At 44.3% G+C, this 26,044-nt stretch overlaps 1 protein-coding gene across 2 annotated transcripts in view; it reads left to right on the top strand.

Annotated features, from left to right (window-relative positions):
- PPM1K (protein phosphatase, Mg2+/Mn2+ dependent 1K) overlaps positions 1-26,044 on the top strand; it is a 32,609-nt gene that overhangs the window by 6,242 nt on the left and 323 nt on the right. Inside the window, exons 2-8 of one of the 2 annotated variants that reach the window (XM_014063788.2) lie at positions 746-804; positions 3,863-4,356; positions 8,710-8,810; positions 19,243-19,408; positions 19,593-19,737; positions 21,970-22,104; positions 25,609-26,044. The exon at positions 25,609-26,044 is cut by the window's right edge and continues 323 nt beyond it. In XM_014063788.2, the coding sequence (XP_013919263.2) occupies positions 3,935-4,356; positions 8,710-8,810; positions 19,243-19,408; positions 19,593-19,737; positions 21,970-22,104; positions 25,609-25,740 (1,101 nt within the window). In that variant the 5' untranslated portion in view covers positions 746-804; positions 3,863-3,934 and the 3' untranslated portion in view covers positions 25,741-26,044. The remainder of the gene's footprint in view (positions 1-745; positions 805-3,862; positions 4,357-8,709; positions 8,811-19,242; positions 19,409-19,592; positions 19,738-21,969; positions 22,105-25,608) is intronic. The other variant, XM_087724099.1, reaches the window with a different exon arrangement.

Genomic DNA, 26,044 nt, shown 5'->3' with positions numbered 1-26,044 from the left:
AACGTAGGGACTATTCCCCTTTCTCCGACCCATTTTTTGCCAAGACAGAGATGCTTGTGATGCGGAGAGAAGCTTTTATTCATTGTGTTTTGGAGCAGTGATTCTCAACCCGTGGTTTGTGGACCCCTGGGGTAGGGGAGCTGCACTGTCATGGAGTCTGTGAAGGCTTGAATGTTATGATTTAAATCTTGAGTTAAGAATTGGTAGTCCATGTCCATGGTCTGTGGCCACAGAAGGCATTTAAAGGGGCTCTGTGTTGGTGAAGAAAAAGTTGAGAACCACTGTTCAGAGCAGTGTGTCTCAACCTTGGCGACTTTAAGTCCTGGCTGGCTGGGGAATTCTGGGAGCTGAAGTCCACAGGACTTAAAGTCGCCAAGGTTGAGAAACACTGGTTTAGAGCAGTGTTTTTCAACCTTTTTTGTGCAAAGGCACACTTTTTTCATGAAAAAAATCACGAGGCACACCACCATTAGAAAATGTTAAAAAAAATTAACTCTGTGCCTATATTGACTATAGGCGGGTGTTTTTCCCACGGCACACCTTACACTATGTCACGGCACACTAGTGTGCCGCGGCACAGTGGTTGAAAAACACTGGTTTAGAGTACGTAGATATATTCCTGAAAAAATTTCCATTAGTCATGCTTCATAGAATTTGGCAAGCAAGGCCACTCTTCTGATTTCCTCACCTCCCTCTTGTATAACTTTTGAAAAGAATTTTGACTGAACTTATTTTAACTCTTTAGGTGCTGGGCTGCTCCTTTAAGTTTCTCTTGAGTGGCAACTGGAAGATTCTACTCTCAAGGTAAAAATCCCCCAGATTACTCAATGTTTGATCTGCATTGTAAGAACACTTAAAAAAAAAAATTAACTACCCAAGCTGATGGCTGGTGGCTCAATGGCTAAGACGCTGAGCTTCTCGATCAGAAAGGTAGGCAGCTCGGTGGTTCGAATCCCTAGCACCCACCTAACGGAGTGAGCTCCTGTTACTTGTCCCAGTTTCTGCCAACCTAGCAGTTCGAAAGCAGGTAAAAAGTGCAAGTAGAAAAATAGGGGCCACTTTGGTGGGAGGGTAACCCTAAGTGCCTTTGGAGTTTAGTCATGGGGGCACATTGCCATGGAGACGTCTTCGGACAGTGCTGGTTCTTCGGCTTAGAAACAGAGATGAGCACCGCCTCCTAAAGTCAGGAACGACTAGCACATATGTATGAGGGGAACCGTTACCTTGATTTACCCAAACTGAGGTTAAAGTACTCTCATTACTCTAAATTCTCAGTAACATAATTGCACGGAGGTTGACCTGCGGGATAGAGAGATTTATTTCTTGTCTTTGTAGAAACACACAAGGGACTGTCCACCATATAGATTTGGAAAACTGTTTCAGGAAAAGTAGAGTCTCTGATTTTCTTTTCACAACAGTCCTGATAATTTATACATGCACAAATAAAAATATAAGAGCCAGTTTGGTCCAGTAATTAAGATGATGGATTACCAAAAAGCCTAATTGGATGGCTTTGAGACAGTCCGTTCTCTCTCTACTGTTTGTAGAAGAAAATAGCATTTTCTTTCTGGAAATGTCTTCTCCCTTAACTGGATTGGCTTGTACATAAAAATAAATCTCTCATGCACAAAAAAAAAACCAGCTAAATATATTGCAAATGAGTAATTTTTCAAGTTCTTTAGAGCCTTTTCTACATGGCTGAGCTAGCAGAAGACTAGTGCCCATCCATATTGTGTTTTATACCCTCTGTTCTAACTTGCTTTCAAATAGCGGTGTCCTGATTTCAAATGCGCAGGAAGTGTGAGGGAAAGCTCTTGGTGAAAGTTGAAAGCTCTTGGTGAAAGCTTTCTCTGTACATCACCACTTGGTGTGAAACAAATCTGCCCATCACCACAACATTGCTGGGGCTGGCAGCTGGCATTGACAGATGACTGGACCTGAGTGTCTAGCTATCTGTTAAAACACTTCTTAGGCCTGTGGAACAGATAATCCTTTGAGGGTGGATGGAGTAGGGAAGATTAATATAGGCCTGAGGTGGGTTTCTGCTGGTTTGGCCCGGATTGGGCGAACTGATAGTGGTGGCGGCAGGAGGCTCCGCCCACCCACCCGGATGTTTCTACGCATCCACAGAACCATTGCGCGCATGCGCAGAACCGTCGCATGTGAGCATGCATATGCCACAAGAGCGAACTGGTAGTAAAAAAAATAGAAACCCAAAACCACTGCTGTAGGCCTTCGAAGAGTTTTATCAGATAGATTCTGCTTTATATGTTGTCCTCGGTTGTTGTCGGCCACACAGCTGAGGCCACAACTTCCACTGCTAAGCAAGGTGGTTGTTAAGTGAGCCACATCCAATTTTCTGACCTTTGTCACCATGGTTTTTAAGCAAATCACTTGCAGTTATGAAATTAATTACATGGTTGCAAAGCAAATGTGGCTCCCCCCCCCCGCTTCGTCTTTGCTTATTGAAAGCCGGCTGGGAACCCCACAAATGGCAATCCGATGACTTAGGGACACCCGGAGTTTGCTTGTTTAGTCATGTCACAACTAAAACAAGGCATTTTATGTCGTGTAAAATGCAAAATATAAAATACAAGATTAAAATAACATGCACAAATGACACAGATTTTTGCCCAGGATTCATGCCAATTGCCAACCGCATCATGGATTGTGTGGCTATCAGGATGCTGTGACGGTTGCAAATGTGAATACTGGTTGTAAGTCACTGGTTCCAGGGCTGTTGTAAATTTGAGTGGTCACTATAGAGAATGGCTGTAAGTCAACTGTCCTGGAACAGTCCCCCCCCCCCCCCCAAGCCTTTATTCTTAGCTGTTGAGTAGGCTTTTGTTCCCTACTGACTCCACAAGCAAAATAAGATAGAAGAACAGATGATCTATGAGACCAGGTGGGAATCTTTCAGTAAAGCTGCCCCACTTCAACCCAAATGTTTGAAGCCTTCATGTGGACTTGAGCCTTAGACCACTTGCTCTGTATTCGTTGAATAATTGCCAATTGGCTGTGTCAAAAGAACGCATCATACCAGTGATGAAATTCAAGGTTTTTTTTTAACTACCGGTTCTGTGGGTGTGGCTTGGTAGGTGTGGCGTGGCTTGGTAGGGCGTGGCAGGGGAAGGATACTGCAAAATCTCTATTCCCAGCCCACTCTGGGGCCAGCCAAAGGTGGCATTTGCTGGTTTGCCGAACTACTCAAAATTTCTGCTACCGGTTCTCCGAACTACTCAAAATTTCTGCTACCGGTTCTCCAGAATAGCAATAGCAATAGTTATAGCAATAGTTAGACTTATATACCGCTTCATAGGGCTTTCAGCCCTCTCTAAGCGGTTTACAGAGTCAGCATATATTGCCCCCAACAACAATCTGGGTCCTCATTTTACCCACCTCGGAAGGATGGAAGGCTGAGTCAACCTTGAGCCTAGTGGGATTTGAACAGCCGAACTGATGAACTGCAGTCAGCTGAAGTAGCCTGCAGTGCTGCATTTAACCACTACGCCACCTCGGCTCCTTGGGGTATGATGCAGGGGGTGAAATCCAGCTTTGAGAACCTGCTGGATTTCACCCCCTGCATCATACCCCCCAAATCATGGTTTATACATCATGGTTTACATCCATAACATGTTAAGCTGAGGCCAAGCAGCCGATTTACAGCGTAGCTGTTAAAAGAACCTGGCCAGCAAGAGGTTTCCATGGAAACCACGGCCATATTGCTGCCAAGAAAACAACATGAACCAATGTAGTCCCTAGGAGCTGAGCTCAATTTATGAGAGATTTTATCTCTTAATTACAGGTGGGGAAGATGTTCTGGATATCAATTCTGTTCTGTTCGTTTGTTTTCTTTCCTCAGGCTCCGCTTTCGACGTTTGCAAAGCCGGCTTCCCACTGTCTTGTTCCTCATCACCTTCTCTGGCATTGAGTGATGTCCACGGCGGCCTTAATCGGTCTGGTTCGGAATAGAGGCCACCAGCTGCAGAGGGCCCTGCTTACATCTTGTGCAATTCTCAGCCCCAAGTGCCAGATTTCCACCAACGACTGCAAGGCTGCGCGTTTCGATCTGGATGGGAGCGGCTGCCCCGCCACCTGGGATTCCTTTGGGATTTGGGACAACCGCCTGGACGAGCCCATCTTGCTCCCACCCAGCATCAAGTATGGGAAGCTGATTCCCAAGATCAGCCTGTCAAACGTGGGCTGCGCCACCCACATTGGGAAACGGAAGGAAAACGAGGACCGTTTCGATTACGCCGAGCTGACGGAGGAGGTCCTGTATTTTGCCATTTTCGATGGGCACGGCGGGGTGGCAGCAGCTGATTTCTGCAACAAGTACATGCGGAAATATATTCGGTGAGTCCTGCGTGTGGATTTGCAAGGGAAAGGAGAAAGACTTCTGTGTTCACTTGCTTAGTTACCGTATTTTTCCAGACTATAAGACGCACCAAGATTTCAAAGAAGTAAGTAAGGAAAAAAAGTTTTTGTCTTCCCTGACCCCCAGAAGCATTCTGCAGGATTCAGCAGGGCTGGGGGAAGGCAAAAATGCCTCTGTTTTGGTGGAAAACCTCCCGTTTTCCACCCATTTTTCAGAAAGAATTTGGCTTTGGGAGGCCAAAAATGCCTGTATTCAGTGTATAAGACACACCAACATTTCCATGCTCTTTTAGCGGGGTGAAGGTGCATCTTATACTCTGAGAAATACAGTATATATACACATACAGGTAGTCTTTGACTTATAACAGTTCATTTAGTGACTTTGAAATTACAACAGCACTGAAAAAATGGCCATTTTTCACACTTAGGACCATGGCAGCATCCCCATGTTATGTGATCGAAATTTGGAGGCTTGGCAACTGACTCATATTTACGACGGTTGCAGTGTCCCAGGGTCATGTTGGTTAGAAGGTCACGTTTGGCGACTTTCCGACAAGCAACCGGGGAAACTGGATTCTCTTAACAACAACTGCAGCGATTCACTTAACTGTGGCAAGAAAGATCGTAAAATGGAGCAAAACTCCAGGCAGTTGTTAATGGAATTTTGCCTCATTTTATGACCTTTCTGGCCACAGTTGTTAAGTGAATGGTTCCACCACAAAACCGCGGACGACAAAATCGCGCTCGACGAAAGCGGGTACGTGACGTCATCACAGCGCGACGAAAACATCGCGCTGTGATCGATAAATGTAAAAATAAAGCGAAAACCTTACCCTAACCCCCCCAAACCTAACCCTAAACCTAACCCTAAACCTAACCCTTAATCTAACCCTAAATCTAACCCTAAACCTAACCCTTAACCTAACGCTAAACCTAACGCTAACCCTTAACCTAACGCTAAACGTAACCCTAACGCTCTAAACCTAACCCTAACCCTTAACCTAACCCTAAACCTAACCCTTACCTTTATGTGAATCGGCTTGCTTTAATTTTATTTTTATTTCAATTTTTAATTTTTTTTGTCGCGCTGTGATGAAGTCAAATGCGTGCTTTCGTCGAGCGCGCTTTTGTGGACCGCGGTTTTGATGGGTCACGAAGTGAATCACTGCAGTTAAGTAACTAACATGGTTGTTAAATGAATCTGGTTTCCCCATTTGCTCTTGGTTGTTAGACGATTGCAAAAGGTGATCACGTGACCCCGGGATTGTCATAAAGTTGAGTCAGTTGCCAAGCCTCTGACTTTGGGTCGTGACCACAGGGATGCTACAACGGTCGTAAGCCTGAAAAATGGTCATAAGTCACTTTTTCAGTGCCTTTGTAACTTTGAACGGTCACTAAATGAATGATTGTAAGCTGAGGACTACCTGTAGTTTGGACAGGTGGAAGCTTTCTAGTAAAGCAATAGGAAAAAAACCCTCTCTTCTCTTTTAACAGGATGATATGCGGATATTCTTGCTAGCTCTTGGTTGTTTTGCTTCTCAATAACTGGCTTTTCTTGCATTCTGTTATTCTAATTCTTGCTGGTTTGATATTCTTGCCTGATTGCCTGTCCTCCCTCACTTAAGCTCTCTTGTTATCTATTTTGCTTTGTCAGAAACAGGAGGAGGTTTTTCCAGGTGTTAGTAGGTAGAACCCCACCTCTTTAGCCAGTGTTGCTCTGCGGTATAAGCCACCTTTCACCCGGGCATCTTTTAGTAGATTGGACCATTACACTGCATGCATGAGCCTGTGGGTCACTCATGATATGAACAAATGCATGACCCGACAAATGCGAGCATGACAAAAGCTCGCCGATGAAACCGTGGCGAGAAAACCGCGATGTCATCAACGCGCCCACATCAACGCGCCGTCAACCGCGGCCACAAAAGCGCGATTTCAGTTAAGGCAAGGATTAGGTTCAGGGTTAGGTTTAGGGATTTCAGTTAAGGTAAGGGTTAGGTTCAGGGTTAGGTTCAGTGTTAGGTTTAGGTTTAGAACTCGCGGTTATTGTTTGTTGAAGGCATGCTTTTGTCAGCGCGATTTAGAACTCGCGGTTTTCTCACCCTGGTTTCGGCGGTGCGCTTTTGTCGAGCGTGCATTTGTCAGTGAACCGAACAAATGTGCCTGGTTACTCCTGCTATCCAACTTCTCAGCAACTAGAGAGGGGAGGCATTTCTGTGTCTGCTAAAAACAACTGGTAGAAGCTGGATAGGACCCAGTGGCTGCTCCGTTATCGCCATGGTTGTGCACGTGACAGGGCTTATGCCAAAAGATCAAAAACACTGCTTTAATATTAGAGCAGATCATCATGAAGCTAGGAGGACTCTGGAAGGTTGTACTGAATCATGAGAATGTGACCTTCAGGAAAGGTTGTCAGTGAGGCATCTTCAAGCTGATGACAGGCAGCCGTGACTATATCTTAATTTTCAATGATACTTGTCATCATCCTGATATCTGTTCCGGGTGGTCTTGTTAGGAAAAGCAAGGTGCATTGAACTCAATCCTCTACTTATTGAGATGGCCCCGTAGGTAGAAGGGCCATCAGTTCCTTATGATGGACAGTTTTAATCCAATGTAAACTGTCTTCTAATGTTTATTTAAGAGCCTTGGTGGCACAGTGGTTAGACGAGGGATGTCAAACTAAAGGCCTACGGGCCAGATCCAGTCCATGGGGTGCTTAAATCTGGCCCGCAGGACCGGCCTGGAAATATCAAAGGACTGGCTTGCGGTGCCTCTGCTGGCGAAAATGGGCTGTGGAGGGGGGCACATGCAGCCCCCATGTGGACCATTTCTGGCCTCCATGGCTTCCTGCAGCACTCTGCCGGCCCAAAATGGGCTTGCATTTTGGGCTGGCAGAGTGCTTCTAGAGGCGGCATTCGTGGGGCCTCCGCACGTCCTGTTTTTGGCCAGCAGAGTGGAAAAAGCACATCTTGAGCCTGTGCCAAACACCCACCATGAGCATGCCCACTCCCAGTCACTGCTACCGCCAGCCCTCTGAGGTCAAACACAACCCTGATGCGGCCCTCAATGAAATCGGGTTTGACACCTCTGGCTTAGACTGCAGTTCTGCAGGCTAACTCAACTGCTCACTCCAGGAGTTCAATGCTGACTCAGCTTTCTATCCTTCTGAGGTGGGTAAAATCAGGACCCAGATTGTTGGGGGCAATAGGCTGACTCTGTAAACCACTTAGAGAGGGCTGTAAAGCGCTATGAAGCGGTATATAGGTCTAAATGCTATTGCTATTGTTTTGATCTCTCGGGAGTATCAAATGAATTAGTGGCTTAGGGAAATTAATGCTCGAACCTTAGTATTGGGAAACAATTTGTGGGTTCTGTATGACCATTCTTCTTACTATTGCTGGAAGTTGTGTTTGATTTGGAAGTGACAATAACATACCATAGAAGAATTCACTCTTGTTAAGATGTAGATCTCAGCTAGGATGTTATGATTATAATGTCTGAATTTACATACGACACAAAGCCATATGTTTTAAGCTATGTAGGGTTGGATTTACTCCAGTGGTGGGTTTCAAATTTTTTTTGAACCTACTCTGTGGGTGTGGCCTCCTTTGTGGGAGTGGCTTGCCAGCCATGTGACCTGGTGGGAAAGGCTTGCCGGCCATGTGTTCTCTCTCTCTCTCTCTCTCTCTCTCTCTCTCTCTCTCTCTCTCTCTCTCTCTCTCTCTCTCTCTCTCTCTCTCTCTCTCTCCTTCTTTTGTCTCTCTGTCCCTTTTTCCTTTTTTTCTTTCATCTCTCACTTTTTCTTTTTTTCTTTCTTTCTTCCTTTCTTTCTCTTTCTCTCTCTGTGTGAGTCTGTGTGTGTGTGTGTGTGTCTATGTGTGTGTGTGTCAGTGGTGGGTTTCAAAAAAATGTTTAACCTCTTCTGTAGGTGTGGTCTGCTTTCTGGTGGAACCTCTTCTAACCAGTTCGGTAGATTTGACGAACCGGTTCTACCGAACTGGTGCAAACTGGTAGGAACCCACCTCTGATTTACACATGATAATATATAAATCATACTTGATAAATAACCATGTTTGCGCACATGCAATATTTGAAAGTGAAACAAAAATGTTAACCATCTTAACACTGATAGTGGGCGCTGAACAGCTATAGTTGAATTATTAATGAAAGCTTCTCTTAGTATGTCTAGTTGCAATCCATGAGGCCATTGTGAATATTGCATGATTTAAGCCATACCAGTTGAATAATTGATATGTAATAGTTTATGGATGAGAGCAAATGGTTAGTTCCTTCTGAACAAGCCTTTAACATGATTACTTTTTTATTTTTTAGAGAATTTCTCTCTGAGGAACGCAACATGGAATTAGTATTGATTAAAGCTTTTCTAGAAATAGACAAAGCATACATGAAACACGCCCACTTATCTGCAGATGGTAAGTATGAAATGTTTTTATGTCTGTTGGTAACACAAAAACTAAATTTACTCCTCTAGCAGCCAGCAATACTGAAGCCTCAGTAGATGACCCAGGGGAGAAATTGCAACTTAAATTTTAAGGATTTGCTATATCAAAATCCATAGTAAATCACGAAATCTATCGGAGTCGGTGGACCACAAAACATTTTGAGAGAGAGAATAAAATTTCAAAATGAAATTGGTACGTGCTTTAAGACCATGTTTTCTCAAAGTTGATTCCAAATATTTATTTGGAAATCACCATTGAGAAGTTTTCAGTATATACTTTCATTAAGTTTAAGTTGTTGAACAAATCTGGCTTTCCCCCCATTGACTTTGATTGTCTCTGGCTGAGAAGTTGCAGATGGTGTTCACTTAACCTCAGATACCGCAACTATTGTGAATACACACCAATTGCCAAGCACTCAAATTTTGATCACATATCCATGAGGATGCTGAGATTTGGCTGTAAGTGTGAGGAGCAGTCAAAAGTCACATTTTTCAGTGCCATTATAACTTTGAACAGTTGCTAAATGAATTGATGTAAATCAAGGACAACCTGTACAGTATATATATACAGTGTGGGTGTAGGAACAGTTTTTGTTTCATTTCCTGGCATACAGTCACGTGAAAAAGAAACTACACCCTCTTTGAGTTCTACGGTTTTACATGGCAAGAGATAATTTAAAAAATCATCTGGTTCTTAGCATTCTTCAAAAGTTTTTCTCCATTTTGGCTTTCTTTTTGTAAAATAAATGAGGACATGGTGTAAAACAGTTGTAGTCAACCTGGTCCCTACCGCCCACTAGTGGGCGTTCCAGCTTTCATGGTGGGCGGTAGGGGTTTTGTCCGATACTGAAACACTTTCCTTTTTTTAATTTAATTGACTTAAAAAAAATGTCATAGCATTATTTAAAAACATTTTCATTAGGTTTTCATAAAATCACCATTACTGTGGAACCGGTGGGCGGCTAGAAAATTTTACTACTAACAGAGATACAAAAGTGGGCAGTAGGTATAAAAAGCTTGACTACCCCTGGTGTAAAATGTCGTGTGTTGTTGCTCATCTAAGGTTGTATGTACCTACTTTTAAGAACTGTTAAGGACCAGATGGTTTTTACTATGTCTGATACTAATACCACTCTATAAAGCCCTAGTAAGACCACACCTAGAGTACTGCAACCGGTTTTGTTCACCACGCTATAAAAAAGATGCTGAGCCTCTAGAAAACGTGCAGAGAAGAGCAACCAGGATAATTAGGGGACTGAAGGCTAAAACCTACGATGAAAGGTTGCAGGAACTGGGCATGGCTAGTCTAGTGAAGAGAAGGACCAAAGGAGACATGGTAGCAATCTTCCAATATTTGAGGGCCTGCCACAGAGAGGAGGGGGGGTCAAGCTATTTTCCAAAGCACCTGAAGGCCAGGCAAGGAACAATGGATGGAAACTGACCAAGGAGAGATTCAACCTAGAAACAAGGAGGAACTTTCTGACAATGAGAATAATCAACCAATGGAACAGACGTTGCCTTCGGAAGTTGTGGGAGCTTCATCACTTGAGACTTTCAAGAAGAGATTGGACTGCTATTTGTCAGAAATGGTGTAGGGTCTCCTGCTTGAGCGTGTGTGTGTGTGTGTGTGTGTGTGTGTGTGTATTGGATGGCCTACAAATTCCCTTCCAACTCTGTTAATCTGTTGATATGTAAAACCACAGAATTCAAATAAGGTGTATTTTCTTTTTTCACATGACTCTAACTGCAACCCTGGAAAGGAAACCTATTTGAAGACCTTAAGGGAAACTTCATTTCAGACATAAATAAATAAAAGCTGTCTATCCCACCTCTGAAACAGTTCCATCTTCAGATGTACATGTCACAGATGCTGGGCATAATGCTAGAAAAACCTTTTAAGCTTTGATTGGGCTGGATAAATGGGGGGAGGCGGGAAGTGTTAAGATCACAAGGAGACCAAAAACCTCTATAGAGCACAGAAATAATCTTCCATTGGTATGTTTGACCTGTTAAACCTTTGGGAAAGAAAATTCCTCTCAGCCCACATGTGGATCCTTTACACCAGCTCTCTTTCAATCTGGTAGGGCTATATATGCATTGTTCTTCGACTCACGCAATTCACAAGATTGTGTTCATTTATTTATTAAATTTGTATCACGCCCATCTCGCCATCAAGGCAGCTTAATAAGCGTTCACATTTGTGAATTATGGAGAGTGGATGTCCATCAGTTTGGGGAGGCTGACTTGCATTATGGCAAGAAGCAAGTTCTTAGCAGAAGCTTTTATTCCTCCAGCTGTTTTTAGTATTCCCTGCTTTATTATGGGCAGTTAAATGGCCTGTTTCCAAGAAAGATGTTTATGATGATAATTACATTAATCTTAAATGGCGAAAGTATAATAGATGACAAATGTTGAGTTTTTTTAGTTAAAGAAGATGTCAGTCAAAAAGCCATGGTTTTTAAGTTTTAAAATGTTAACCTGCAACATTGAAGAATGGAGAGAGCTGCAGAAAACCTACCTTTGAATGATCATTTGGTTATACTTTATTAAAACCAAGCTTTCTAATTCTTTTTAGTGAGGTTTTAATTACAATTTGAAGTGAGCTGTATTTGTAGGAATGTCAGGTTGTCCTTTAGCTTTTAATTCCATTGGAGTGCCATAATTATTTTGCTCTTTAAAAAAGATGCTGTTGTATAAATGGCAGAGTCTTTTTACAGTGAAGTTAATCACAGGCCTGAAGGATTCTATCCAGCTGAAAGTTACAAGACACACAGAAATCGGATATTTGTGTCTGAACACAACTGTAATTCTTAACACATGTTCGGTTGCACATGTATATCTCATTCGTTGATTTCTTATCCCAGTATTTTGAAATCTCCTCAAAGCAAAACCTCTTAAGGTACATAAAAGTGCCTACGTATTAAAAATAAAACTTTGGTTTGGTTTGCTTTTAAAACCTTAAAGTACTTTAACATTTCAAATTATCACTATTTAGCAGTAGTGAGCACTCAACTCTATCGATGAGGTTGCTTAGGGGGGAAATTAATATGTAGGAAAGAAAATTCAAAGCGATATTATTTTCTCCCTCTTTGTTCCCACAACTGCTTTGAAGACTGTTTGAATCCCATGTCTCTTTTGCGGCTCTCTTCCTTCCAGCTGTTGCAGGTTTTCTGAATTTATTTGAAAGCACAATTCCTGGGTGAATTTTTCCTATTTGCCTCTATGTGTACATGTGATTTATGGCAGACACGGTATCCGACCAACAGCTCTAGAATTGGAGACCCGGGACTCTATATGCTGGGCTCCAGTGGAAAAAGAGATCTACTTATGGTGGTCCCAGGTGAAGGAGTCTGGCGGGTTCCTAGCCTGGACTGCTGGAAGGTTCCCACATCCACTTTGTCCCATTAGTTGAGATGACATGCTCTAAAAAATGTCCAGTGAGTGCAAAGATACCTATTGAAAGATTTTTTTAAAGATGATAATATATGGATGCTGTTTGGGAAACCACCAATGTCATATTTATGCCTTTCAAGTTAAAGTAAGCTGTGTAGTGAGCTTTTTTAAAAATGCACTTGGAGATAAGCACACCTGATTTTGATTCATGATATGATGATTCCTTGATTTTGGAACTGTTGCTGGTTAGATGTTTAAGTTTAAGTTTAAGTTTTATTTTATTTATATGCCGCCCTATTCCCTAAAAGGGACTCAGGGCGGCGAACAACTTAAGCGGGAAGGGGAAACATACAAGTACAAAATAAACATATTAAAATGACCAACAACCACACCTGTCGAGAGGGGAGGGGAGCTCATCAACCCCAGGCCTGCTGACACAGCCGGGTTTTAACGGCTTTTCGGAAAGCAGGGAGAGAGGTCCGAATCTCCGCGGGGAGTTCGTTCCAAAGGGCCGGAGCTGCAACAGAGAAGGCCCTCCCCCGTGTCGTAGCCAGATGGCATTGGCTGGTGGATGGAACCCGGAGGAGGCCGGCCCTGTGCGATCTAATGGGTCTTTGGGAGGTAATTGGCAGCAAGCGGTCTCTCAAGTACCCAGGTCCAATACCATGAAGGGCTTTATAAGTAATAACTAGCACCTTGAAGCGTATCCGGAGACCGATTGGAAGTCAGTGCAGCTCACAGAGGATAGGTGTAACGTGGGTGTATCGAGGTGCACCCACAATCGCTCGCGCGGCTGCATTCTGGACCAGTTGAAGTCTCCAAATGCTCTTCAAGGGCTGCCCCATGTAGAGCACATTGCAGTAGTCTTGCTGTGTTTCTTTTCATGCCAGTAGAACTTGTATCCTGTGAAGACTGTTTTAAGCCACACCTGAAGTGGATCTAAATTTCCTCGCTATAGTCACCATCCTTAATTTGATACTTTCCATGGGTGTTTTTAAAATTCTTTAATATGTTATCCAGGGGTGGCTCAGTGGCTAAGACGCTGAACTTGTCGATTAGAAAGGTCGGCAGTTCGGTGGTTTGAATCCCTAGCGCCACGTAACGGAGCAAGCTCCTTTCTCAGCTTCTGCCAACCTAGCAGTTTGAAAGAACATAAAAAACACACGTAGAAAAATAGGAGCCACCTTTGGTGGGAAGGTAACATTGTTCCGTGCACCCTCTGCGTTGAGTCATGCCGGCCACATGACCATGGAGACGTCTTTGGACAGCATTGGCTCTTCAGCTTTGAAATGGAGATGAGCACCGCCCCCTAGAGTCGAGAACGACTAGCATATATATGCGACGGGAACCTTTACCTTTAATATATTATCCACATTAAATAAGTCTTGCTCGTATCCAATCTTATAGGACAAAGAGAATGTTAATGAAAGTAGAAATTAAAGACATGGGATTGGCATTCATTTCATAGGTACATATGAAACATCTATGGAAATTTCTCAATCATCCAGGTCATGGTCGTCCCAAAGACAACTGGACTTTCTTCAGTTTCTTTTTCCTTTGAAAATGTTTTGCTTCTCATCTAAAAAGCTTTTTCAGTTTTCAAGGGAACACCTCCCCCCTCCCCCCCAAAAAAGTCCAGTTACTTTTTGAAAAGTCACTTTGGTACATATAAAGTAAGAAATTTCCATTCTTTTTTGTGACCCTGTAAGACAAGGGTGTCAAACTCAAGGCCAGATCTGGCCCATGGGGTGGTTAGATCTGGCCTGAGGGGCCGTTCTGGAAACAGTGAAGGACCGGCCCTCAGTGCCTCTGCTAGAGAAAATGGAGCTCGGGAGGGCTGCACTCAGCCCTCCCGAGCTCGGTTTTCCCTGGCAGAGGGTTTCAGGAAGCTATTGCAGCTGAAAACGGAGCTTGTGATGGCTGCAAGTGGCACTCCCAAGCTCTGTTTTCGCTGGCAGAGTGTTGCAGGAAGAGCTTGAGAGCCCGTTTTCGCTGGCAGAGAGCTCGGGCCACTACAGGGATCCCGACACAAGTGGCATCCAGCTGGCCATGCCCACCCCGGCCACGCCTACCCCAACCTCCCAAGGTCAAACACAACCCTGATGCACCCCTCAATGAAATCGGGTTTGACTCCCCTCCTGTAAGAACTCGTCATTTGAAAACAACCCAGTTGATCTTAAAAATACTATCTGAAACAAATCCCCCCAAATGTGATAAAAAGAGAACAATTGGTTTCACTGGAAAAAGCATTCATAATATTGGTCCCAGGACTTCATTGATATCTTATCTAACCCTGGTAACAACAGGGTGTGATGTGGAAGTTCTGTGGATGCGTTAGCTCCATGAGTAGTTCCTACAGGTCTCTAAAAATAGTATACTTAGACTGAGCCAACACATTTTGTCCTAATCCATAGTTTACTTTCTGAAGCTTTCACATATTGACTGGATTCTCATAATATTACATCAGTGTTCATATTTGCTCAGAATGTTTTGTATACCTGTACGATTTAGCCTATTTTGTAAATTAGGGCTTAAGGCTGTTAAACTATTGTGTGAACAATGGCTAATCTAACAATTTTGCATCATGTGTAAACCTATTGCAAGTCGTCCAATTTCCTAATGCTGTTGCATTGGCAACCTCAGAGAGGAGGGAAAATGGAATTCATAGTGTTAATTTGAAGAGAAATTGGAGCATCAAGGTTTAGTGACAGGCATGAATGCAACCAGATAATTAGCCCTGATCCAAGAATTAATACTTTTTAATTGCCATTGATAGAGTCAGTGTGAAGCATTATCCTGACCCTGAAAAATGTGAGTGTGTTTTCTGTGGCAAAATCATTAATTATATCTGCCATTTTCTTCTCAGCTGCTTTAAATGGAGGACGTTCGGATCTCCCATGCAGTCTGAAACGTATGAAAAAAATAAGTCCCATTAGTTACACATGTCCAGCAGTTAGACTGACCTTCCCCTAACCCAGTGCCCTTCAGAGATGTTGGACTACCATTCTGGAGCTGTTTGGGTGTAGTGGTTAGAATGCAGTATTGCAGGCTGACTCTGCCCACTGCCAGGAGTTCGATCCTGAACAGCTCAAGGTTGACTCAGTCTTCCATCGTTACGAGATGGGTAAAATGAGGACCCAGATTGTTGGGGGCAATAGGCTGACTCTATACCCATGATGGTGAACCTATGGCACTCGTGCGACAGGTGGCACGTAGAGCCCTCTCTGTGGGCATGCGCGCCGTCGCTCAGCTCCCCGTGGCGTTTCTTTCGTGCGCTTCTGTTTCCCTGCAAACGGCAAAACACAAACTCACGAAAGAAAAAGATCTCATCTCTGGCAGAGTTGCCAGTGTTGCCTCCTGCCAGCCAGCTGGTCTTCGGGTCTCTGCTGCGCATGCGTGCATGTTGTATTTGTATTTATTTGTCTTGTATGCCGCCCACTCCCGAAGGACTCTGGGCGGCTCACAATAGACAAGGGAAGGGGGAAGACTAGACAAAGACAACACTTTAAAAACAAAACCACAACCTTCACAATTTCCGCGGGGCTGGATGTTTCACAGCCCCGCTGGCCTGCTGGAGCAGCCAGGACTTGGTGGCTTTGCGGAAAGCCAGGAGGGTCGTAAGGGTCCGGATCTCGACAGGGAGATCATTCCAGAGGGCTGGAGCTGCAACAGAGAAGGCTCTCCCCGGGGGATCGCCAGCTGACATTGGCTGGCGGATGGAATCCGTAGGAGACTTAACCTGTGAGATCTGATCGGTCTATGGGAGGTAATCGGCAGGAGGCGGTCTCTCAGGTACCCAGGTCCGATGCCATGTAGGGCTTTATAGGTAGCGACCAGCACCTTGAAGCGGATTTGGAGACTAATGGGTAGCCAGTGCAGCTCACGGAGGATAGGTGTGACGTGGGTGTACCTGGGTGCACCCACAATCGCTCGCGCGGCTGCGTTCTGGACTAACTGAAGTCTTCGAACACTCTTCAAGGGCAGCCCCATGTAGAGCCCCATGTTCACACATGCGCCTTGCAATTTGAGCACTCGGTGCCTAAAAGGTTTGCCATCACTGCTTTATGCATTGCTTAGAGAGTGCTGTAAAGCACTGTGAAGCAGTATATAAGTCTTAAGTGCAATTGCTATTCTGATCATCCCTAACTAGGCTGCCCTTGCAGGAGATGGTAGTTTAACATATGTGGGTGACTGTTGATTTATACCATGGAAGAAAGGGATTCTATTGGAAGCAGCATTTCCAAAAACAAGGAATCAACTGGGGTGATTTTTGGTGGTCCTGAGACTTTAAGCATTGAAGGGGATTGAAGGGAAGAAAGCAACTGTCTTCTCACAGTGTTTTACTCACTGATTAAAACAGGTATTTTACGGAGAGCAAAAAAAAAAGGTTCAAATTGCCTGTCTCAAAGTTCTGTTTGCCCTATTTCTTTTCTCACCTCTCTTTATTGCCTGTAAAAGCACATTCATTCTCTTCATTTCACAATAACGAAACATTGAAATCATATAAGCATACTTTTTTGCTAGTAAGATTTGGTTGGTGGGCGGCTTGATGCATCATTAAGTTAGCCTCAAATATGTGCTGTAAAAACAATCAGGAAAAATAATTATTTTTATTAATAAATGGCCTGCATCAGTGGAGGAAGAAAACTTACCTCCCTGGAAATTGTCGGTCTTACATAAAACTCAAGGACATTATCGAAGAGCTATTTAAAATACCTGTTTTAAATAGGAGGAGTAGTAGTGTTCTAGGAATGTATCTCAATGTTCTTTCCTTTTTTTTTTGTTTCTTGAACCTGTGGAGTTTGCATCGCACAACAAGGCTTCATGCATATTTTTTTAAATCTCCCCAGGATGTATTGAATCTGTTTGGAAGATACAGTCCTTTCAAATAAACCAGGGACCCGAGTACCGTATTTTTCAGAGTATAAGACGCACCAAGGTTTTGAAGAGGCCAATTTAAAAAAAAAAAGTTTTTGCACTCTGCAGACCTCCCCAAAATGGCCCGTTTTTCCAAAAATGGGTGTTTTTTGTCAAAAAAAGAGCATGCATAGCCTTTAGGAGGCTTGTAGCGTGCTCCTGGGGGCTGGGGGGGGGGACAAAATGGCCATTTTTTCCTCATTTCTGCCCTTCCCAGACCCCAAGAACACTCTGCAAGGCTCCTAAAGGTTATGCATGGCCATTTGGGTAAAGAGGGTGGGGTTTCGGGAGGCAAAAAATGCTGTATTCAGTGTATAAGATGCACCCAGATTTTCAGCCTCTTTTTTGCGTCTTATACTCTGAAAAATACGGTATCTTGTTATTTCTTCCCACTTCATTTAAATTCTACATCAGATTTGTAATTTGAATAGCACTTGGTAACCTACTGGTAAGCAGTAAACAATACAGCAATTACTATGCTGCCAGAGTGGCTTTCACCCAGCTGCCTTCTATGCACCAGCTGTAGCTTTCCAAGCAGTTTTCAGAAGCAGCCCCAGGTATAGTATTCTGCAGCAGTCTTAAAAGCATGAGTCACTCTGGCCAAGGCTCGCTGTTCCACACAGAGCCACAACGAATGGACTTGATTAAGTTGAGAAAATCCTGGCCACTGGCTTCTACTAGTCAAGCGGTAGCCCTGAAGGACCCTCCCTCAAGCTCAGATTTGTTTGTTCAGGGAAAGTGTAACCCTAGCCAGAGTCCATAAAAGACTAAAAAATGGTTTGGAAGTCTTTGGGGTTCATATGTGCCCTAGCGCGGGGGTCTCCAACCTTGGCAACTTGAAGACTTGTGGACTTCAACTCCCAGAGTTCCTCAGCCGGCTGAGGAACTCTGGGAGTTGAAGTCCACAAGTCTTCAAGTTGTCAAGGTTGGAGACCCCTGCTCTAGTACAAGGAAGATGGACAGTGTCTCATTCGTGGGTGGTTTCATATGGATTCCTCCTTCCAAATCTTTGATTTTATGAATGGAATACAAGAACTTAGTTCTGCACCACAATGTAATTTGTTTTGCTTGGGTTTGATGTGTTGTCTAAACTTAACCATTGCGGTTTGTCAATGAGGGTAATAAAGTAGCATGTGAACATTCCAAAGGCGGATCCAATATAGTCATATTATTTGGCGACCAAAACCCAGCATTCTCTATTCAGGCTGGGAATAACAAACCATTGAGATCTTTTTAATTGGAGATCCAATTAACCTCTGCATAGAAACCACATGCTCCGTCAAATTACATCCTTCTTCTCCCTTGACAAAGCAACTTGAAATTCCTGCCTTTAGTTCCCATGCGGCAGGGCAATAAATCTCAAATATGCTGAGTGGCGCAGTGGTTAGAATGCAGTATTGCAGGCTACTTCTGCTGCCTGCCTGCAATTTGGCAATTCAAAACTCACCAGGCTCAAGGTTGACTTCCATCTTTCCGAGGTGGGTAAAATGAGGTCCCAAATTGTTAAAGTCTTAAAGTTGCCAAGGTTGGAGACCCCTGCTCTACAGCCCCAGATTGTCTATTTCTGTCTTCTAAGAATTAAGGACTTTATAGGATGTATGCCCTTGGGAGGGGAAATGTGCCCTATAACTTAACATTCAACTTAACGTTGAAGAGCCTTGGTGGTTCAGTGGTTAGAATGCAGTATTGCAGGCTAACTTTGCCCACACGCCAGGAGTTCGATCCTCACCTGCTTGATTCAGCCTTCCATCCTTCTGAGGTCGGTAAAAGGAGGACCCAGATATGCTGACATTTGTAAACCACTCAGTGCTTTAAAGCACTGTGGGTAAGTCCAAGCGCTGTTGCTATTGGTACATTTTAGTATCTTGTGACCTTGTTAGCTAATAACCATCTTTCCCTTTGCATGAAGCCGTGTTGTGTTTCTCTTTGCTCCCTCCATCCTTTCCTGTCTTCAGAGCTTTAAATAGTTTCAAGCAGGGGCTCTTTACTGGAGTTAGCAGAATTCATGCTGTTCTAAAGCTGAAGAAATTATGCCGTAGGCAAGTTTGGGGGCTCAGGTGCTGATTACCTTTCTCTCTGTGTGACACTTATAGCTACCTTGCTGAATACTGGGAGCACAGCAACGGTGGCCCTGCTGCGAGATGGCATTGAGCTGGTGGTAGCCAGTGTGGGCGATAGCCGTGCGCTGCTATGCCGCAAAGGAAAAGCCGAGAAACTGACCATTGACCATACTCCAGAACGGAAGGATGAGAAGGAAAGGTACCTCTGCAAAATATGTCCCCTTGGGCTTCATTTTTCTCCCCCCAGTTTTAAAGAGATGTCTTTTGAAGTTGTAGAAATGGGAGGATTGGCCAGAATTCTTGGAGTAAAATTATTGTGTGAATTGTTTGTCGAAACATAACCTGCACGATGGTAGCTGTTGTTCTGTATTTTATTTTTAAAGAATCAGGAAGTGTGGTGGCTTCGTCGCCTGGAACAGTTTGGGGCAACCCCATGTGAACGGCAGACTTGCAATGACCCGGAGTATTGGAGATTTGGATCTTAAGAATTGTGGTGTGATTGCAGAACCTGAAACGAAACGGGTGCAGGTAAGCGGTTGTGTAGTATGCCTTCTTTTGCGCCTCTGAAAGTGCCATAGCAATAGCACTTAGACTTATATACCGCTTCACAGTGCTTTTGCAGCCCTCTCTAAGCGGTTTACAGAATCAGCTTATTGCCCCCAACAATTTGGGTCCTTATTTTACCCACCTCAGAAGGATGGAAGGCTGAGTCAACCTTGAGCCTGGTGAGATTTGAACTGCTAAATTGCAGGCAGCCGGCAGGCAGCAGAAATAGCCTGCAGTACTGCAATCTAACCACTGTGCCACTGTGGCAGCTTATTGAAAGCTGATTTGGTACAAACACAGTAGTTGTATGGGATGTCTGTTTAGGCAGCACTGAGTAAGTTATTGCTTACATCTTGGATTGAGAATTTTATTTATATTTGAGCTTCATTGCCTCATTGTATACTTGTATAACATTGAGCAAGGTACCACCTATACTGTACCCGAAATGCACAGGTACAGTATAGGTGGCACCTTGCTCAATAATAGTAATTGTGAGAGGGATCTTGGAGTCCTAGTGGACAACCATTTAAATTTGAGCCAGCCGTGGGCAGCAGCTGCCAAAAAAGCCAACACAGTTCTAGACTGCATAAACAGGGGGATAGAATCAAGATCATGTGAAGTGTTAATACCACTTTATAATGCCTTGGTAAGGCCACACTTGGAATACTGCATTCAGTTTTGGTTGCTACGATGTAGAAAAGATGTGGAGACTCTAGAAAGAGTGCAGAGAAGAGCAATTAGGGGACTGGAGACTAAAACATATCAAGAACGGTTGCAGGAACTGGGTATGTCTAGTTTAATGAAAAGAAGGACTAGGGAAGACACTAGAGCAGTGTTCCAATATCTCAGGGGCTGCCACAAAGAAGAGGGAGTCAAGCTATTCTCCAAAGCATCTTAGGGTAGGACAAGAAGCAATGGGTAGAAACTAATCAAGGAGAGAAGCAACTTAGAACTGAGGAGAAATTTCCTGGCAGTTAGAACAATTAATCAGTAGAACAGAATTGCCTCCAGAAGTTGTGAATGCCCCAACACCGGAAGTCTTTAAGAAGATGTTGGATAGCCATTTGTCTGAAATGGTATAGGGTTTCCTGCCTAGGCAGGGGGTTGGACTAGAAGACCTCCAAGGTCCCTTCCAACTCTGCTATTGTATTGCTCATCTAAAATGGAGAATAACACAGTGGGCAGTGTATACATATAGTGCCCCTAGTGATGTGTGAGTGTGATATGGATCTAGATACATATGTACCTACAAGTAGACCACCCTGCAGAATTCAGAAACTTAATCAGGAATAGGCAAATATTTTTCATCTGAAAGATGTACCTAATAACAACAGTAGGTCTCCAATGGGTACAGGACCAACTAGTGATTTGATAATTTTTCTTGAGTGGCTTGAGCCAACTTTTTAAAACACTTCTGTATTTTAACTGCTCCAATTCAGTGGTCCCCAATCCCTGGGCCACGACCTGGTGCCAGGCTGCAGCCCGCTTGGCACCGGGGTGTGGAAGTGGTGGGTGAGCTTGTGAGTGCATGCAATGCTGCATTTGTAAAAGCTGCTTGCGTGCATGCATGAAATCATCCCCCATCTCTTCCCTCCCTCTGGCCAAAGCAGAAAAGTTGGAGACCGTTGGCTCTAATTTATATAGTTTTGCATCCAACCTTATCTGATGCGTGCTGCTTTGGAACTGGGAAGTGTGCCAACTTAAATAGGTGTTCCTATTTTTAGTTTAGGAAGAGCAAGTTAGGACAGTTTGTGTAAAAATAGAATCCAAACAAGTTTTTTCATTATTAATCTCTATGTAGCAGTTTTACAGGGACACGATGGCTCAGTGGCCAAGACGCTAAACTTTTGATCAGAAAGGTCAGTAGTTCGGTGGTTCGAATCCCTAGCGCTGTGTAACGGAGTGAGCACCCATTACTTGTCAATCAGAAAGGTCGGCAGTTTGGCGGTTCGAATCCCTAGCACCATGTAATGGAGTGAGCTCCCGTTACTTGTCCCAGCTTCTGCCAACGTAGCAGTTCGAAAGCACGTAAAAATGCAGGTAGACAAATAGGAACCACCTTTGGTGGGAAGGCAACAGTGTTCCGTACACCTTCAGCGTTTAGTCATGCCGGCCACATGACCATGGAGACGTCTTTGGACAGCGCTGGCTCTTTGGCTCTGTACTAGAGCATCATAAGTCTGGATAATTTATATACACTTTGTGTTGCTTTAGTTGCATCATACAAGCGACAGCTTCTTGGTCCTGACCACAGATGGCATCAACTTTATGGTAAACAGCCAGGAGATCTGTGATTTTGTTAACCAGTGCCATGATCCAACCGAAGCAGCTCACATCATTACTGAGCAGGTAGGTATTTCTGCTTTGGGAACAGTTGTTACTGGCCAACTTTCAGCTAATGGTACCTGTATTTTCTGGGACACCATGGATGATTCCAATGGAAGAGAATATCAGTAGCTCAAGGAGGAACTGTGAAATTCATGGTGCGCTCTGAGCTTGGTTGCTTGCTTGCAGACATTACATTACCCAAGCAGGTAACATCATCAGTGTACCGTTGATGCTCCCACTGATGTTGCCTAGTTGGGTCTAGGTCAGGTGTGGGATTCTACCAGTTCGCAGCGGTTCGGGTGAACTGGTATCTCCGACTATCAGCTGGGAGCGAACTGGTTCACTCCGACTTTCATCTGGGCTCACCTGCCCATCCCTGCGCTATACTCACCTATATTCCCTTTTCAGGAGCCCAGCTGACAGGCGCAGCAGAGTGGATTGCCGCACCTCAGCTGTTTCCTTTGCAAGCAGTAATGCGGAAAGTGATGTCTCTGTAAACTCTACATGCGTGTGTCAGGCGCGTGAGCGAAGCGAGAGTGTGTGCGCGAACCAGTTGTTAAACTGGTAGGATCCCATTCCTGGTCTAGATAGTCCTTAATCTAGGACGGTGCCTGCCCATTACAGTGGTAATGGTCATAAAGCCATGTGAGTGACCCACGGGGTGAAATGCTACCAGTTCGGGTAGTAAAAAATGCTACCGGTTCACAGAATCGGTAGTAAAAAATACTAAAAAAAAGTAATTAAAAAAAAAGTTCCAGCGATCGCACGTCGCACAGCCAAAAACGGGGCGTGGTGTGTGTGTGTGTGTGTCCATCCGTTTTTGCTCCCAGCAGGCTTCCTTTAAGCATGCTAGGCCAAAAACAGGGTGGGGATGGGGTCAAAAACGGAGGTGGGGGTCCATTTTTGCTCCAGCAGGCTTCCTGAAGCCTGCTAGGCCAAAAATGGGGGATGAGGGTTGCTGAGAAAGAAAGAGGAAAAGAAAGAGACAGAGAGAGAAGGAAAGGAGAAAGAAAGAAAAAGAAAGAAAGGGAGGGAAAAAGGAGAGGAAGGAAGGACTACAAATCTGGCATTAGATGCAGCTTCAGAGGATAATCCGGGGCTGGAAGGGACCTGGAGATCATCCAGTCCAACCCTCCTCTAGCAGCACATTGTTAAAGTGAGTTTTTGTCTTTTGATCCCCCAGTTACATGACTAAATAGTCACAAGACCCCACCAAGCCACGCCCACCGAGCCACACCCACAGAACTGGTAGTAAAAAAAATTAGATTTCACCACTTGAGAGACCCACTTTGACAAACCTTTTTAGTGGTGATCCTTTAGTGAAGGCAGTGTCGTAGAGCGAATGCCACAGTCGTTAAGCAAATGCTGCCCTTGTGAAGCAAACCCCTTGTTCATTAGGGGGCACTTTTGCTGATAAATGGGATGTAAGTACTGGCTTTTGTCAGAACTGCCTATCGCAGTCATGCGACTCTGCAAACGGCTGTAAACGCAGGCTGATTGCTAGGCAACCAAAATGCAATCCCGTGATGTGACCTGGGTGCAGAGCGGTCCAAATTTTGGAACTGGGTCATAATTACCTTTGGGTGAGATCTGTTGCTGTGCCACTGGTCATATGAGTCAAGGGCTCCCTGTGTTGAAATGTCTGCAGAAGCAGCCAAGCTCAGAGCACCAAGAATCCCACGATTGAAGGATGAGGTATCCTCTTGTAAACTTTTACAGCTGATGCCAGCAGAAAAGCCAGTTTTCTTTCATGTCTTTGAAGAGCGGTGGTGTTAATTCTAAAACAACATGGATAGGTATGATTTTGGAAGTTAGAAATAATGGGGGGAACAGTCTTAAGGCAGGGGTGGCAGACTCAAGGCCCACGGGCTGGATCCCGGCCCAAAGGGTGCTTAGATCTGGTCCATGGGTCTGCCTTGAAAACAGAGAAGGACCGGCCCACAGTGTCTCTGCCAGCGAAAACAGAGCCTGGGAGGGCTATGTGCGCTCCTCTCGAGTTACATTTTCACCGGCAGAGTTTGCAGGAGGCCGTCGCAGCCGAAAATGGAGCTCGGGAGCCCGTTTTTGCTGGCTGAGCACTCAGGCCACCACAGATGCCTCCGACACGAATGACATCGAACTGGCCACGTCTACCCTGGCCACGCCCCTCCATCCCCCCCCCCCCGAGGTGAAACACAACCCTGGTGCGGCCCTCAATGAAATTGAGTTTGACACCCCTGGTGTAAGGCAGTCGTAAAATACATGCAGTTTCCCCAGCATCCATCCTTCCTTCCTTCCTTCCTTCCTCCCTCCCTCCCTCCCTCCCTCCCTCCCTCCCTTCCTCCCAAACCCATGATGTTTTCATCAAAATTGAGGGCTTAAGCAGGACAGAATTTCCACTCTTGAGCTCCCACCATATTTTGGAAAAAAAAAAGGCCAAAAAAAATATCCCTATTTCTTTTGGTAATGTCGCCATCCTTCCAGCTAGCACCTACGGCTCTTCAGCATGATTGTGCAAGAAAGGAGCAGGAAAAATTGCTCATCCTTTGGACTGTGGGGGACTCCTCACTCCTGGATGATAACTGTTGCCATAAGATACCCAGAAGGAAGAGTTTGGTTTTAGAAACAGAAAAAAAGTTTTCCCACTTTTTCTAGAGGGTATCCTAATAGGAAAATCTTCCATTAGATTTTACTTAGAGGTTACTAAAAAGACTCCCTGATACGGCTTAATATTGGATCTCCAGGAATTCTTATAAATGAACATGATCATAGAAGTTCACCTTTATCAATAGAAGAGAATATTTGTAGCTCTGGGTTGAACTGCGGAGTCCTTGGTGCTCTCCGAGGCTGGTTGTTTCCCCACAGACATTTCATTACCCAACTAGGTAACGTCATCAGTGCTCTTATGATGTTACTTAATAGGGTTATGAAATGTCTGCAAAAAAAGTACAGTCAAGCTCAGAGCGCACCAAGGATCCCAAAGTCCACTTTTGTTCTATAGAATGACAACTTCCCATTTCCGCCCCCTTAAAAATACCCTTTAACTATTTTACTTGGGGCTGGGATTATTATTTTTTTAAATCAATTTCATATATACATTCACAATTATATGATCTCATAACTGTTATTAATATGTATTTATAACAATTTTCCCTACAGTTGACAATATACTTGAAGATTGCTTTCTTAGCATCCCATAGATCCATCTTATCTTACAACGGTCCTACTTCTTCTTCCCTCGTTTCTTCTCTCCTACCCCCCCTCCTTCCTTCCCTCCCTCCTTCCCCTTCCCTCCTTCTCTCCTTCCTTCCTTCCCTCCTTTCTTTTCTCCTTCTCTCCTTCCTTTTCCCCTTCCTTTCCTCCTTCCTTCCCCCCTTCCTTCTCTCCTACATTCCTTCCTTCCCTCCTTGCTTCCCTCTTGGGGCTGGGATTAGAATAACAACCACGATTGTCAGATTTCTCAACGTTGCACCTGAAATTGTTTGAAGATTGGTGATTTGAGAGTGAAACTAAAACTTCTTGCCTTTCTTCTCATTGTCCCACAAGGCTATGCAGTACGGGGCAGAAGATAACAGCACCGCAATCGTAGTGCCATTTGGAGCATGGGGCAAATACAAAAACTCCGAGATCAATTTTTCCTTCAGCCGGGGTTTTGGTTCAAGTGGAAGATGGGCATGAGCAGCTTCTGCGCCAAGCTGCCGAATGTTTAAAGATGTAGATTGCAGAAACGTTAAAACAACAACAACACTCCCATCTCCTCTACCCTTTCTGCTTGGGTAGCTAACTGCTGTTAACTAGACGTCACCTCTTAAGAAATGTCGTTATTACTTGCTTCTCTCAAACCAAGCATTCTCACACCTTCGGTCCTTCCTCGTGGACTTCTTCTGCAGGGGCAAGATGCGGATATTTTTGTGGCTGACTGTCATTGTGGCATCCCCTGATTCTCCCGATGCCCTTGAGATGTTTTAGAGAGATGAAGGAA

This window comes from Thamnophis sirtalis, unplaced genomic scaffold (genome assembly GCF_051295495.1).
Source record: "Thamnophis sirtalis isolate CommonGarterSnake01/CBP01778 unplaced genomic scaffold, rThaSir2_p1.2 scaffold_10, whole genome shotgun sequence".
In the NCBI taxonomy this organism is placed as follows: Eukaryota; Metazoa; Chordata; class Lepidosauria; order Squamata; family Natricidae; genus Thamnophis; species Thamnophis sirtalis.
The sequence above is the reverse complement of the archived record's forward strand: the minus strand, read 5'-3'. Positions and strand labels throughout refer to the sequence as shown.